This window comes from Macaca thibetana, chromosome X, assembly GCF_024542745.1.
Source record: "Macaca thibetana thibetana isolate TM-01 chromosome X, ASM2454274v1, whole genome shotgun sequence".
NCBI classification, from domain to species: Eukaryota; Metazoa; Chordata; class Mammalia; order Primates; family Cercopithecidae; genus Macaca; species Macaca thibetana.
In genome coordinates, this window is record NC_065598.1 from 85,974,561 (window position 1) to 85,990,486 (window position 15,926).

The following is a 15,926-nucleotide window of genomic DNA, read 5'->3' on the forward strand; positions in this document are numbered from 1 at the left end:
AGCTAACCAACAATTTGTTCCTGATATATCTAGATGAGCCAGTAAGACAATTAAAAGTAATAAGAGGGAAGAATAATACCAGAGTAAAATCAAATAGGAAGAAAGTGATAGGCGTATTTACACTAATAGAAATAGAGTTCGTCAGTTAGTGGAAACTGGTGACAACAGCAGAGAAAACTCTGGAGAGCTATAAACTGCATAAAATCAAGTGCATTGGAAGTTACAGAAAATACGCAAGAACAATGGGAAAAGGGGAAGTCCGGGAAGTGTGGGGGAGGGGCGGCGTGGAGAATAAAGGATGTGACGTCACTGAGATAACTAACTCTGCTCTTAGCAACTCTATTAGCAACGCTGTTTTTCTTCCTCCGAAACAACAGGTGAGACTTCCCCTTGGAGACTTGCCCATGCTTTCTAAAGTGGCTCTCCCAAACCTACCTTTGTCCTAACTTAGTTGTCTGTGATTCTCAATACAGTAAAGATAAGCCTCTTTGAATATGGAGGCCGCTGCGGACGGCCCGGCCGAGACCCGAAGCCGGGTGGAAAAAGACAGCCGGCGGGCAAAAAAAGACAGCCCGGCGAAGACCCAAAGCCCAGCCCAAGACACCTCAATCTTGTTGAGAAATAACGCAGATACAGGCAAAGTTCCTGCCTTACCAGAGCACAAGAAGAAGCGCAAGGGATACTTGCCAGCAGAGTCCGTTAAGATCCTCCGTGACTGGATGTATAAGCATCGGTTTAGGGCCTACCCTTCAGAAGCGGAGAAGCGAATGCTGTCAAAGAAGACCAATTTGTCTTTGTCGCAGATTTCTAACTGGTTCATCAATGCTCGCAGACGCATTCTCCCGGATATGCTGCAACGGCGTGGAAACGACCCCATTGTTGGCCACAAAACGGGCAAAGATGCCCATGCCACCCACCTGCGGAGCACCGATGCGTCTGTGCCGGCCAAGTCAGGGCCCCGTGGTTCAGACAATGTACAAAGCCTGCCCCTGCGGTCCTCGCCAAAAGGCCAGATGTCAGGAGAGAAGATACCAGAGCCGGGGTCGGCCCCTAGCCAGAAGCTCACCATGATAGCCCAACCAAAGAAAAAGGTCAAGGTTTCTAACATCACGTCCTTGTCTTCTCCAGAACCTGTGTCAACAGAGGAGTACGCCGACTTCAGCAGCTTCCAGCTGCTAGTCGATGCAGCGGTACAAAGGGCTGCCGAGCTGGAGCTAGAGAAGAAGCAAGAGTCTAATCCATGATTGATGATGTCCCAAAAACCCAAGTAGTCAGTCCCTTATCTACTGTGGTAAACCTGTTTATGTTCACCCTAACTTATTTGTAGACTTACCTTTTATAGAGGCATCTTTCTTTCTAGTGGTTTTATGAGAACCAATCTTAATTATTGGGACTAAATTCTGTCAGATATTTCAGTGTTTCCAGGTGAAAGACATGAAGGTGCCATCATGATGAACACTGTAGCAAAGATCTCTTACTCTCCATCCCCCTGGATTTGAATTCTTTAGACCGTCAGACTAATACATCTGAGATTAAACATCAAGCTGAGATTTCAGAGACAAATGTTTTTGGCTTTCTAGTCAACTTTCTTAATCCCAGGGTTGCTACATATAGTAAGTCACCCCTCTTTCTCCCTCTCTGTAATCTTCCCTGTTTATTAGTATGAATCATAGAAAAGAAAGCCTCTATAAAAATGGCTATAACATCCCTCATTTTATTGTTGGAGTTTTCTGAAGCTTTCAACTCTTATGTTCCTCTTTGTGCAATTTATTGGCCAGTTTGGAAGAAGTAGTGATTCTTTGCAGGGGGTTGACTTTGAGAGCCGAAGTACAGTAAATTCATGAACATTTTCTTGGATAAAGGTGAACTCTTCCTGCTTTGAGCAGTGAAAAGTCTGAGTAAAGGTAAGAAAATTCCAAATGTTAATTTTATCTTATTGGTTGTTGGTTAGTTGGTTTTAGAGAATACTTTTTATTGATTTTAATCATCAAAGTAAAAACGTAACAAAAAATAGCAAAAAAAAAAAAAAAAAAAAAAAAAAAAATTCCCTTGAAGAAACCAAAGGAAGACAATTTAAAAAGAAAGAAAAGTAATCAATATAGAATATGTCAGCAAAAAATAAAGTAGTTCCGGGTATTCTATTATTTTGCTTTTATCTTTTTAATACATTTATGTATTTTTCCTTTTAAAATTATTGGTTTGGTAAAGATTGGGGTAGGAATGTTAAAAGCTTCAGACCCGTCCTGTGTGAGAATAATCCTATTGTCTTATAAAGGCAGCTTTTTCACAAGTACAGGCAGATTTTCACTAGGATAGGAACAGAAAGATACTACCCCAGAGAGCTGTAATTTTACTTCTCTGCTTTTAGGGAGCTAAAACCTGAGGAATCTGGGGCTATAAATTGGACTCTAGCCTGACTCTGATTCTGCTCTAATGTGAAACAGATCATGATTTTTCTACTTCTGGGACCCATTTTTTATATTGTTATCAAATTATTGGCAATTTTAAATATAAGATACTGTATCTTCTTCAGGCATCTTAACAAACAATAGTCATGAGTTATTACTGTACTTATTATAAGTTTCCATATTACCAGAAAGGAAACAGGCCCACATTCCCAAACTGCTGTTTCTGAAATAAAGTAGGAAGGAGTTGAGGTTTCTAAGACATACATGGATCCAGGGGCATTTAGAAGGAAGTGGTATAAAAATACTCATCGTAACCTTACTGAGGGGGACCTGTAAACACTCAAGGAAACGCCCAAACCATTTTGTTTATAGTGCCTGGCAAAAAGCATTTTCTGCATATGGATACACAGAAGGCTCTTATTCAAGGAAAGGAAGTTTGCTATCTGGGTGGGAAGATTTCTAGACTCAGCCTAGATTATTTCTATACACACTTTTCTGGACCCTTACTACTTTGTCCTCTAGCTTTCTAACTTTTACGTCTGACAGGTCTTAGGACTCAGGCTTTTCTCTTTCTCAGTTGAAAATGAAGTTAATTGCAACTTTAGTGCTGAAGTCTGAAAAAGGAAGTTTCTTATTGTTTAGGCTCTTACAGACAATGTAAGAGGCTTGTTTCCTCTTGTTTCTAGAGGCTGAGGCCACTTGGACTGTTCCTGTAGAATGATTATTGGAGTACTTGTTTATTAATAACTTGATTATTATTGTAAAATGACTGTGGAATCATTGTAAAATCATTGCTGCTGTAAAACTTACTCAAAGGTGAATCTGTTGGGATTACAGTGGTATTTGTCCATTTCCATTGTGCACTTTATAATGGTGAATTGTGGTCTACAGTTGTGTTCCAGCTTTAACTGTATTGTATCGAAAGAAATTGGGGAGAACTGTTCTTGGTTTTGTGCTACAAACATGGAGAAGAAGCAGTTGTTTAGTTAAATTAAGAACTATATACAACAGAATTTTTATTGTTGAAGTTTTTGTCAAATAAATGTATTTTTTTTCATATAAAAGGATGACTAAATGTGTTTGTGATTCCGCCAGGCTTTAACCACTTTGAAGTTGTAGCTTCTTTATGCCTATTTTTTTTTTTTTTTTAAGAGTGAAATTTAGGAAGCTATAATCTTCTTCGCTTTGTGGAGAGAAATGGGGATAATTTTCTAAAGGAACTAAGTTTGGAAAACTTAACCACCAATTCCATGTTATTTGAGTTTGAGAACTATGTAAAACCTGATAAAGAGTTTCTGAAACAATGGTCTTGTAGAAGTGAAAAGGTGAAGATAGCATTGAGAATATCTTGGTTAGGATTTTTTCTTTTTCCTTTTTTTTTTTTTCTGCCAAAGTATTGGGAGTCATTTATATTTCCAGAAGTGTACAAGAATTTCTGTTCCTCTACACTTTTACCAATACATAATATCAATTTTCAATTTTTCTCAAGCCAATAGGTATAAAACAGATTACCATTATGGCTTTCATTTGCATTTGTCTGATTGATAGCAAAATTGAACACTTTTACATATTTTTCTTTTGCCACCCATTTTTTTCCTCTTCTGTTGAAATCAATTGCTTCATTTTTCCTTTCTGCTTTGCCTTATTTATCTAGTGGCAGTTCTTCATAAATTCTATTACAATTATTTTGCTATATGAACTGCAAAATTCTTCCAATTTGTGCATGTGTTTCTAGTTTGTTTATGGTGTCTTTTGTCATACAAAATTTCAAATGTTATTATATGCAAATTTATCAGTTTTCCTTTATGAGTTGTGCTCTTTGTGCCTTATTTAAGAAGTTTGTCATTGCCTAGGTATAATGAAGATATTTTCCTGTGTTTTCTTACGTAAGTTTCTTTTTAAATTTTGCTTTAAGTTCTGGGATACATATATACAATATGCAGGTTTGTTACATACATATACATTGCAGAATGTGCAGGTTTGTTACATAGGTATACATGTGTCATGGTGGTTTGCTGCACCTATCAACCCATCATCTAGGTTTTAAGCCCTGCATGCATTAGATATTTGTCCTAATGTTCTCCCTCCCCTTGTCCCCGACCTCCCAACAGGCCCTGGTGTGTGATGTTCCCCTCCCTGTGTCCCTGTGTTCTCAATGTTCAACTCCCACTTATGAGTGAAAACATGTGGTGGTTGTTTTTTTTCTTAAGAAAGATACATTTTTATTAATCTATTTGGAATGAGGGAAATATACAGTCAAAAGATGTAGGTTATTAAATAGAAAGTCCATAGGGTAGCTCTAATAAGGAATAAGACATAACTGGTTATGAATAAAGTTGTTCTTTTCAGTGATCCCTCCACCCAGCCCCTCACTATGTCTGTTTCTCTTGATTGATGTAAAAGTGAGATTCATCAGTGTGTACTTCAAGAATTTCATATTAAAGATATTCATAGAATGGGATGTCATTTCAATGTTTCTTAATCCTCTGGCATAAGAGCACATTTATAAACAATGTAGTCATAAAGGATATCTTCACTCGTGTTCTTTCATATATCTCAAACTATACTAGATATACAATACCAGGGATTTTACTTTAGCTTATTTATTAAGACAAGAATGCCTTTTACATGTATTATAACATGTTCTAATATATGCAGTGTATCGCAATAAAGGGAAAATATGGGAGTGGAATTTTCCTGGATATTTTATTAAATGAACACTAAGGCAAATAATATATTTGATCTATCTATAATCTCCTTAGCTAGCAGGGGCATACTTTGTGTGCCATGATTTAGTCACTTCAGTAAGTTTACACTGGGTCACTTAAAACATTGGTTTTCGATTTTCAAATACTCCCAACTCTTACGTTTGATCAAATTTAGTTCTATTTATATTTCACCTATTATATTTCAAGGACCTAGGCACTTGTATTATAATTTTTTTTTTTAAGAAATGGTGCTTTGTGTATATGTATTTACTGTTAAAAATCTGCCATTTACCTTTTGGCTTTTTTCGTTCATCGTGGTAAAATGAGGAAAATAAGAGTAAGGTAGCGTGGATTTACTAGAAAGATGTCATATCTTTTGCAACAGGTAGAAGGTAACTGAAGGTAAATCAAATAATGTGGTTTGTCACATGAGAAGGCATACAATTATAATTGATTATTTAAGGAGTTATGGATGGTTACTTTGTGCTTTTAGAACCTCATGATATAGAACACACTGAAACATAATTCAAAAGGACTTCAAAAAATTATAGGTAACTAAGCTAAGATCAATTTTAAAGGAAAAGTAAAATTCACTGGCTGAAACCATCAAGGAAGAAATCTATGAGGTCAAACAGGGTCTTTCCTGATATAGTTTTGCTATCGTTTGTACAGGCCAAATAACAGGTTGGATAGTCCAAAAGTCTAATCTGGAATGACACTTAATGCTTTCTATAAAATGCAAATTGGAAATGTGATAAATATGATTTAGAACATAACTATTTAAACCTGTTGTGAGCTCATTTTCACTTTCAATAATGTTTTAATCTTATTTTAGCAATTTTCGTTACTTCAATGATACAGGTGGTATTTGGACTTTTAAATTTGCATTTCTTTATATAAAACAAACAATAACAATGGGTGACCAGCATTTTTCTACTAGATAGTCTATATGTTACAACCTGTAATTCCTTGTTATACCAATGTATAATAAATGATTGTTTTTTATAGGATAATTATTCATGTTATAGAGCAGGGGGTTCTCAAATATTAAAATCCTGAACAGAGATTTATTTCTTGGCTTATTATATAATATGATGAAAAAGTTATAATTTATAGTTTATTTTTACTTTTACTATCTTTTCAGAAATGCTATTTTTCCCCTTATTATCCTAAAGACAGCCTAAAGTATCTTAAAGTTCTTTCTTTAGCTTTTGAAAATATAATTTAGAAAAAGTTTAATAAGGAAGTATTGAAATCAATGATAATTTTGTAAAAGGTATAAAAAGGGGCTCTTTTTGCATGCTACTCTAAATTTAATATAAAGCACTTATATGAACATTAATTTTTACCTCTACATCATAATATAAACTTTTACTATTTTATTCTTAAAGATATCCTCAGTTTTCTGATTTTTCCTCAGATAATCATTAAGTTTTATATAATATGCTTATGAAAACTTTAAAGAATTAAGAATCTAAAATTATAGTAACAAGCAAAATATTGTATTGAATTAGAATAACATGCACAACTATGAAGTAATTAAAATTTTAATAGAAACATGTGAGGTAATGTTAGAAATTCTTTTCCATCCTCCTTTTTGCCAACCATGTTAAGTAGTCTACTTAACAGAAGAGCAGTAATGGGTTTGATTCATAACAGGAGTGTATGTGCATGCATTTGTGTGTATGTGTTTATGTGTATATATTAGAGACAGAAAACCCAATAATCCAACAAGAAAAGCTTTACTTCCTAGTTAATGTAGTGTGTTAGCAGAATCATCACTATGAAAGCAGAATCACAGTTGATAAAGTAACCATGGTATTTTTACACAGTATGGGTATTTCATAAAGATCTCAGAGAATAATTTGACCTTTAATAAACAAAATGATTACAATAATTCAAGAGACTCTAAAAGCAGCTGTTGTCAATGTTCATGAATATTATAATACCAAAGTTATTTTTCCCAAATCAGTATTTTATGATTATGAAAGTACCTGAAAAAATCAGGATTTTATTTGGTCAAGTGACCAACTTCCAGGATAAAAGAAACTAAGGAAATTAACTTAAGGTGTTAACTGTAACATAGAATAATTATGAAGACATTCAATAAACCACTGTATAAGATAATTATGGGAAATTGTATAGCTTTCCAAGAAAATTTCTATAAATTTTAATTATCTGTTTATAAATAAATGCCTATGATAAGTCTTGCGTATACTTCTGACTTAATTATAACAATCTCTAGAGTCAGATATGATTCATCTTTCCCTGACATTCCAAAATTTTTGTAAGTGGAATTCATAATTTTGCAGCTAATAAAATAGACGGTCTATAAAACTTAGCTGCTTTCAATTAACAAAGCTAAGACTCTTCCCCCCTACTGTCCATCAAAGATAATACTATTTCACTTTTTTCTTAGTTATTTGAGATGGCAATCAAAAATGATATTTTTGGCATGAAATGAACATATCGTGATCCTTCATTTATAATAACAGATTCATTGTTAGAGTTAGCTTTTGTGAAATCTACCCTGTATGTTTGAATGTGGAACATCTGCAACATTGAATGTATCACCTCTCACAGCAGTTCCTCAGACAGGAAATTATATCCCTCAGTGGGATGGTACAAAGGTAATTCTGTTGCCGTATATTGTGCCAAAGAGCTCCTTCTGTGACAGGTTAGATTATCGATGATATGTGTCTATGTCCTGCCCATTTTCTTCTTTGTCTACAGGAATCTTGTACCGACAAAGTTTGTGGTATTCCAAGATAAAGTTTTGCCAAAGCTAGAAATTCCAACATACATACATACTGTTTCAAGTTAGAGGAGGGTCCCATTGCAATCCTTAGAAAAATCCAGATTTTACATGTGTACCCTAATCATTATAGCCAGCTTATGCTGGGATTTAGAATGAAACATCTTTTTAAGCCTAAATTCTCAAAAGAAAGAAACATTTTTAAAGTATTTTAGGCAAGAGATGTATCGAGAATTTATTCTTTTTTTCCTTGTATTTTAAAACTATATATTTTAAATTATACTTATTTTGCTGTGAACTAATTATTGGAGAACAGTAATAGCCAAATAATGATTTCATTGACATCACACCACTAGAGATGTGCTTATAAATAATAATGCCACTGAAGCATAGGGCAGAAGACCTTTTCATGCCTTATTGCTTTAGTAGGTTAAATAAACAAATGTAATAATAGAAACTTCCATATATTCTAGAGGAAGCCAACATATCATTTATCATAGGAATGAGAAGCAGTGAGAAAGGGCATCTCTAAATGCATTCAAATGAATAAAGAACATTTTTAAATGGCAATTTCAGTTCACAAAAATTAGTTTCTGAACCCTGCCAAGCGTCTAAATTCTAGACCTAACTGTCTCCTTGCCAACTGTAGTAACCCAAAGTTTCACAATGTCTTCAGATCAATGATTGACCGGAATTCTTAAGAGTATGAGAAATGAATAGGATTTAACTTGTAACCTTTGGAGTATTTTAAAATGACTTTGTTTCTTTGTAATAACTAATCAATGACAAATTATTAATATACCAGCACCATCAACATGGTATATTTATGTTGTTGAAGGATTTTACAAACTTGGTACTAGCTAAACTGAGCAATACTACTGTTCAATGTAACAATTATTTCTCATAATAAACAGTAACAAAAACCTTGGACATAATATTTCTCCATTGTGCCACTAATCTAAAAATGAAAATAAATAAAAAATAGAGAGCATAGGAATCTTGTTATAGTTATTGTAACCCTTTGATACAGTCTTTTTGTTTTATATATCAAAAACAAGATGTTATAATAAAACTTTCTGATATCAGATTATTGAAAATTTTGACATGTATGAACTTCTCCAATCAAAAAGCAGTTTTAATATGTATCGAGCTGAATAATATAATCAATTCAATCTAATGCAGTTTGTATATATTTATTGTTTACTCCAATTTTTTAATTATACTTTTAAGTTCTGAATTACATGTGCAGAACATGCAGTTTTGTTACATAGGTATACACATGCCCTGGTGGTTTGCTGCATCCATCAACCCATCACCTACATTGGGTATTTCTCCTAATGTTATCCTTCCCCTAAGACCCCACCTCACAACAGGCCCTGGTGTGTGATGTTCCCCTCCCTGTGTCCATGTGTTCTCATTGTTCCATTCCCAATTATGAGTGAGAACATGTGGTGCTTGGTTTTCTGATCTTGTGATAGTTTGCTGAGAATGATGGTTTCCAGCTGCATCCATGTCCCTACAAAGGACATGAACTCATCCCTTTTTATGGCTGCATAGTATTCCATGGTATATATGTGCCACATTTTCTTAATCTAGTCTATCATTGATGGACAGTTGGGTTGGTACCAAGTCTTTGCTATTGTGAATAGTGCTGCAGTAAACATATGTGTGCATGTGTCTTTATCATAGAATGATTTATAATACTTTGGGTATATGCCCAGTAATGGGACTGTTGGGTGAAGTGGTATTTCCAGTTCTAGATCCTTGAGGAATCACTACACTGTCTTCCACAATGCTTGAACAATTTACACTCCCATCAACAGTGTAAAAGTGTTCCTATTTTTCCACAACTTCTCCAGAATCTGTTGTTTCCTGACTTTTTAATGATTGCCATTCTAACAAGTGTGAGATGGTATCCCATTGTGCTTTTAATTTTCATTTCTCTAATGATCAGTAATGATGAGCATTTTTTCATATGTCTGTTGGCTGCATAAATGTCTTCTTTTTATTATTATTATACTTTAAATTCTAGGGTACATGTGCACAACGTGCAGGTTTGTTACATATGTATACTTGTGCCATGTTGGTGTGCTGCACCCATTAACTCATCATTTACATTAGGTGTATTTCCTAATGCTATCCCTCCCACTTCCCCCACCCCACGACCAGCCCTGTTGTGTGATGTTCCCCACCCTGTGTCCAAGTGTTCTCATTGTTCAGTTCCCACCTATGAGTGAAAATATGTGGTGTTTGGTTTTCTGTCCTTGAGATAGTTTGCTCAGAATGATGGTTTCCAGCTTCATCCATGTCCCTACAAAGGACATGAACACATCCTTTTTTATGGCTGCATAGTATTCCATGGTGTATATGTGCCACATTTTCTTAATTCAGTCTCTCATTGATGGACATTTGGGTTGGTTCCAAGTCTTTGCTATTGTGAATAATGCCACAATAAGCATACATGTGCATGTGTCTTTATAGCAGCATGATTTATAATCCTTTGGGTATATACCCAGTAATGTGATAACTGGGTCAAATGGTGTTTCTAGTTCTAGATCTTTGAGGAATCACCACACTGTCTTCCAAAATGGTTGAACTAGTTTGCAGTCCCACCAACAGTGTAAAAGTGTTCCTATTTCTCCACATCCTCTCCAGCACCTGTTGTTTCCTGAGTTTTTAATGATCGCCATTCTAACTGGTGTGAGATGGTATCTCATTGTGGTTTTGATTTGCATTTTTCTGATGGCAAGTGATGATGAGCATTTTTTCATCTATGTGTTGGCTGCATAAATGTCTTCTTTTGAGAAGTGTCTGTTCATATCCTTTGCCCACTTTTTGATGGTTTTTTTTTTTTCTTCTAAATTTGTTTAAGTTCTTTGTAGATTCTGGATATTAGCCCTTTGTCAGATGGATAGGTTGCAAAGATTTTCTCCCATTCTGTAGGTTGCCTGTTCACTCTGATGATAGTTTCTTTTGCTGTGCAGAAGCTTTCTGGTTTAATTAGATGCCATTCGTCTATTTTGGCTTTTGGTGTTTTAGACATGAAGTCTTTGCCCATGCCTATGTCTTGAATGGTATTGTTCAGGTTTTGTTCTAGGATTTTTATGGTCCTAAGTCTTACATTTAAGTCTTTGATCTATCTTGAGTTGATTTTTGTAAAAGGTGTAAGGAAGGGGTCCAGTTTCTGTTTTCTGCATGTGGCTAGCCAGTTTTCCCCACACCATTTATTAAATAGGGAATCTTTTCCCCATTGCTTATGTGTGTCAGGTTTGTCAAAGATCAAATGGTTATATCTGTGTGGTATTATTTTTGAGGCCTCCAGTCGGTTCCATTGGTCTATATATCTGTTTTGGTACCAGTACCATGTTTGGTACCATAACCAGTTATGGTTACTGTAGCCCTGTAGTATAGTTTGAAGTCAGGTAGTGTGATGCCTCCAGCTTTTTTCTTCTTGCCCAGGATTGTCTTGGCTATGTGGGCTCTCTTTTGATTCCATATGAAGTTTAAAGTAGTTTTTTCAAATTCTGTGAAGAAACTCAGTGGTAGCGTGATGGGAATAGCATTGAACCTATACATTATTTTGGGCAGTATGGCCATTTTCACGATATTGATTCTTCCTATCCATGAGCGTGGAATGTTTTTTTTTTTTTTTTTGATGGGCTATATATATTTTATTAAAGTTTAATATATCATATAAACTGTTTGAGTTATCACAGCTATTTGTGAAAGGCTAGGTTAATAATATGATAATGATCTCTGTTTACAATTAGCTAAGTATTAGGTGTCGCAAGATATCTAACTGTGAAGAACCCAAGAGAGGGGACTAGATGTACTTCGAAGATAAGCCTGTCCAGCCCTCTGGCCTCTGGAGAGGCATCCCCTGAGCATGTTTCTTTGTGCCTTACATCATTTTGAAAAGGTCTTGAGGCAGATTCCTGGCTGTACTGCAAGTAAGAAGATACTGTCCGGGGTCATCCAGGATAGAGTTCAAAGGAGATTGGGTTTTCGGTCCACAGGAAAACTGGTATCTTTCTTTTTTGTGTGTGTGTGTGTGTTTTCTTTTTTTTTTTTATTATTATTATACTTTGATTTCTAGGGTACATGTGCATAATGTGCAGGTTTGTTACATATGTATACTTGTGCCATGACCCAGCCATCCCATTACTGGGTATATACCCAAAGGATTATAAATCATGCAGCTATAAAGACACATGCACACGTATGTTTATTGCGGCACTATTCACAATAGCAAAGACTTGGAATCAACCCAAATGTCCATCAGTGACAGACTGGATTAAGAAAATGTGGCACATATACACCATGGAATACTATGCAGCCATAAAAAAGGATGAATTTGTGTCCTTTGTAGGGACATGGATGCAGCTGGAAACCATCATTCTTAGCAAACTATCACAAGAACAGAAAACCAAACACCGCATGTTCTCACTCATAGGTGGGAACTGAACAATGAGATCACTTGGACTCGGGAAGGGGAACATCACACACTGGGGCCTATCATGGGGAGGGGGGAGCGGGGAGGGGGGAGGGATTGCATTGGGAGTTATACCTGATGTAAATGATGAGTTGATGGGTGCTGATGAGTTTTTTTTTTTTTTTTTTTCATTTGCTTGTGTCCTCTCTTATTTCCTTGAGCAGTGGTTTGTAGTTCTCCTTGAAGAGGTCTGTCACATCCTTTGTAAGTTGTATTCCTAGGTATTTTTTTCTCTGTGTAGCAATTGTGAATGGGAGTTCACTCATGATTTGGCTGTCTGTTATTGATGTATAGGAATGCTTGTGATTTTTGCACATCGATTTTGTATCCTGAGACTTTGCTGAAATTGCTTATCAGCTTAAGGAGGTTTGGGGCTGAGATGATGGGGTTTTTGAAATACACAATCATGTCATCTGCAAACAGAGACTATTTCACTTCCTCTCTTCCTATTTGAATACCCTTTATTTCTTTCTCTTGCTTGATTGTCCTGGCCAGAACTTCCAATACTATGTTGAGTAGGAGTGGTGAGAGAGGGCATCCTTGTCTTGTGCCAGTTTTCAAAGGGAATGCTTCCAGTTTTTGCCCATTCAGTATGATATTGGCTGTGGGTTTGTCATAAATAGCTCTTACTATTTTGAGATACATTCCATCGATACGGAATTTATTGAGAGTTTTTAGCATGAAGGAATGTTGAATTTTATTGAAGGCCTTCTCTGCATCTATTGAGATAATCATGTGGTTTTTGTCATTGGTTCTGTTTATATGATGGATTACATTTATTGATTTGCTCATGTTGAACCAACCTTATTTCCCAGGGACGAAGCCAACTTGATTGTGGTGGATAAGCTTTTTGATGTGCTGCTGGATTCGGTTTGCTAGTATTCCTTTTTTGTTTGTTTGTTTTTTTAGACCGAATGTCGCTCTGTTGCCCAGTCTCAAGTGCAGTCACGTGATCTCGGCTCACTGCAAATTCTGCCTCCTGGGTTCACACCATTCTCTTGCCTCAGCCTCCCGAGTAGCTGGGACTACAGGTGCCCACCACCATGCTTGGCTAATATTTTATTTTATTTTATTTTATTATTTTTTTAGTATAGACAGGGTTTCACCATGTTAGCCAGGATGGTCTCAATCTCCTGACCTCGCGATCCGCCTGCCTCAGCCTCCCAAAGTGCTGGAATTACAGGCATGAGCCACCACGCCCAGTCTGCCAGTATTCTTTTCACAATTTTCACATCGATGTACATCAGGGATATTGGCCTGAAATTTTCTTTTTTTGTTTTGTCTTTGCCAGGTTTTGGTATCAGGATGATGATGGCCTCATAAAATGAGTTAGGGAGGATTCCCTGTTTTTCTATTGTTTGGAATACTTTCAGAAGGAATGGCACCAGCTCCTCTTTGTTCCTCTGGTAGAATTCAGCTGTGAATCTATCTCATCCTGGACCTTTTTTGGTTGGTAGGCTATTAATTACTGCCTCAATTTCAGAACTTGTTATTGGTCTATTCAGGGATTCGACTTCTTCCTGACTTAGAATTGGGAGGGTGTATGTGTCCAGGAATTTACCCGTTTCTTCTACATTTTCTAGTTTATTTGCATAGAGGTGTTTATAGTATTCTTTGATCGTAGTTTTTATTTCTGTGGGATCAGTGGTGATATCCCCTATATCATTTTTTATTGCATCTATTTGATTCTTCTCTCTTATTAGTCTGGCTAGTGGTCTATGTATTTTGTTGATTTTTTCAGAAAAGCAGCTCCTGGATTCATTGATTTGTTGAAGGGTTATTTGTGTCTCTATCTCCTTCAGTTCAGCTCTGATCTTAGTTATTTCATGTCTTCTGCTAGCTTTGGAATTTGTTTGCTGTTGCTTCTCTAGTTCTTTTAATTTTGATGTTAGGGTATCAATTTTAGATCTTTTCTGCTTTCTCTTGTAGGCATTTAGTGCTATAAATTTTCCTCTAAACACTGCTTTAAATGTGTCCCAGAGATTCTGGTACATTGTATCTCCATTCTCATTGGCTTAAAAGAACTTATTTATTTCTGCCTTCATTTTGTTATTTACACAGTAGTCATTCAGGAGCAGGTTGTTCAGTTTCCATGTATTTGTGTGGTTTTGAGTGAGTTTCTTAATCCTGAGTTCTAATTTGATTGCACTGTGATCTGAGAGACTGTTTGTTATGATTTCCATTCTTTTGCATTTGCTGAGAAGTGTTTTACTTCCAATTATGTGGTCAATTTTAGAATAAGTGCAATGAAGTACTGAGGAGAATGTTTATTCTGTTGACTTAGGGTGGAGAGTTCTGTAGAGGTCTATTAGGTCCACTTGGTCCAGAGCTGAGTTCAAATCATGAATATCATTGTTAATTTTCTGTATTGTTGATCTGTCTAATATTGACAGTGTGGTGTTAAAGTCTCCCACTGTTATTGTGTGGGAGTCTAAGTCTCTTTGTATGTCTCTAAGAACTTGCTTTATGAATCTGGGTGCTCCTGTATTGGGTGCATATATATTTAGGATAGTTAGCTCTTCTTGCTGCATTGTTCCCTTTACTATCATGTAACACCCTTCTTTGTCTCTTTTGATCTTTTTTTTCATTTAAATCTGTTTTATCAGAGATTAGGATGGCAACTCCTGCTTTTTTTTTGCTTTCCATTTGCTTGGTAAATATTCCTCCATCCCTTTATTTTGAGCCTATGTGTGTCTTTGCACGTGAGATGGGTCTCCTGAGTACAGCACACCAATGGGTCTTGACTCTTTATACAGTTTGCTAGTCTGTGCCTTTTAATTGGGGCATTTAGCCCATTTACATATAAGGTTAATATTGTTATGTGTGAATTTGATCCTGTCATTATGATGCTAGTTGGTTGTTTTGCCCATTAGTTAATGCAATTTCTTCATAGTGTCAATGTTCTTTACAATTTGGCATGTTTTTGCAGTAGCTAGTAATGGTTGTTCCTTTCCATGTTTACTGCTTCTTTCAGGAGCTCTTATAAAGTAGGTCTGGTGGTTGCAGAATGCCTCAGCATTTGCTTGTCTGTGAATAATTTTATTTCTTCTTTGCTTATGAAGCTTAGTTTGCCTATATATGAAATTCTGGGTTGAAAATTCTTTAGGAACGTTGAATATTGGCCCCCGCACTCTTCTGGCTTGTAGGGTTTCTGCAGAGAGATCTGCTGTTAGTGTGATGGGCTTCCCTTTGTGAGCAACCCAACCTTTCTCTCTGACTGTCCTTAACATTTTTTTCCTTCATTTCAACCTTGGTGAATCTGACAATTATGTGTCTTGGGGTTGCTTTCTCGAGGATTATCTTTGTGGTGTTCTCTGTATTTCTCGAATTTGAATGTTGGCCTGTCTTGCTAGGTTGGGGAAGTTCTCCTGGATAATACCCTGAAGAATGTTTTCTAACTTGGTTCCATTCTCCCCATCACTTTCAGGTACACCAATCAAACTTATATTTGGTCTTTTCACATAGTCCCATATTTCTTGGAGGTTTTGTTCATTCCTTTTTATTCTTTTTTTCTCTAATCTTGTCTTCTCATTTTATTTTATTTTATTTTATTTTTTTGAGAC

General features: G+C 36.0%; 1 protein-coding gene across 1 annotated transcript; it reads left to right on the forward strand.

Annotated features, from left to right (window-relative positions):
* The first annotated feature begins 290 nt into the window (after positions 1 to 290).
* TGIF2LX (TGFB induced factor homeobox 2 like X-linked) lies at positions 291 to 1,313 on the forward strand. The gene is made up of 2 exons (XM_050775246.1): positions 291 to 377; positions 474 to 1,313. Exon 2 carries the CDS (start codon positions 495 to 497, stop codon positions 1,242 to 1,244), a length of 750 nt encoding a protein of 249 aa, XP_050631203.1. The 5' UTR covers positions 291 to 377; positions 474 to 494; the 3' UTR covers positions 1,245 to 1,313.
* Positions 1,314 to 15,926: the final 14,613 nt, after the last annotated feature.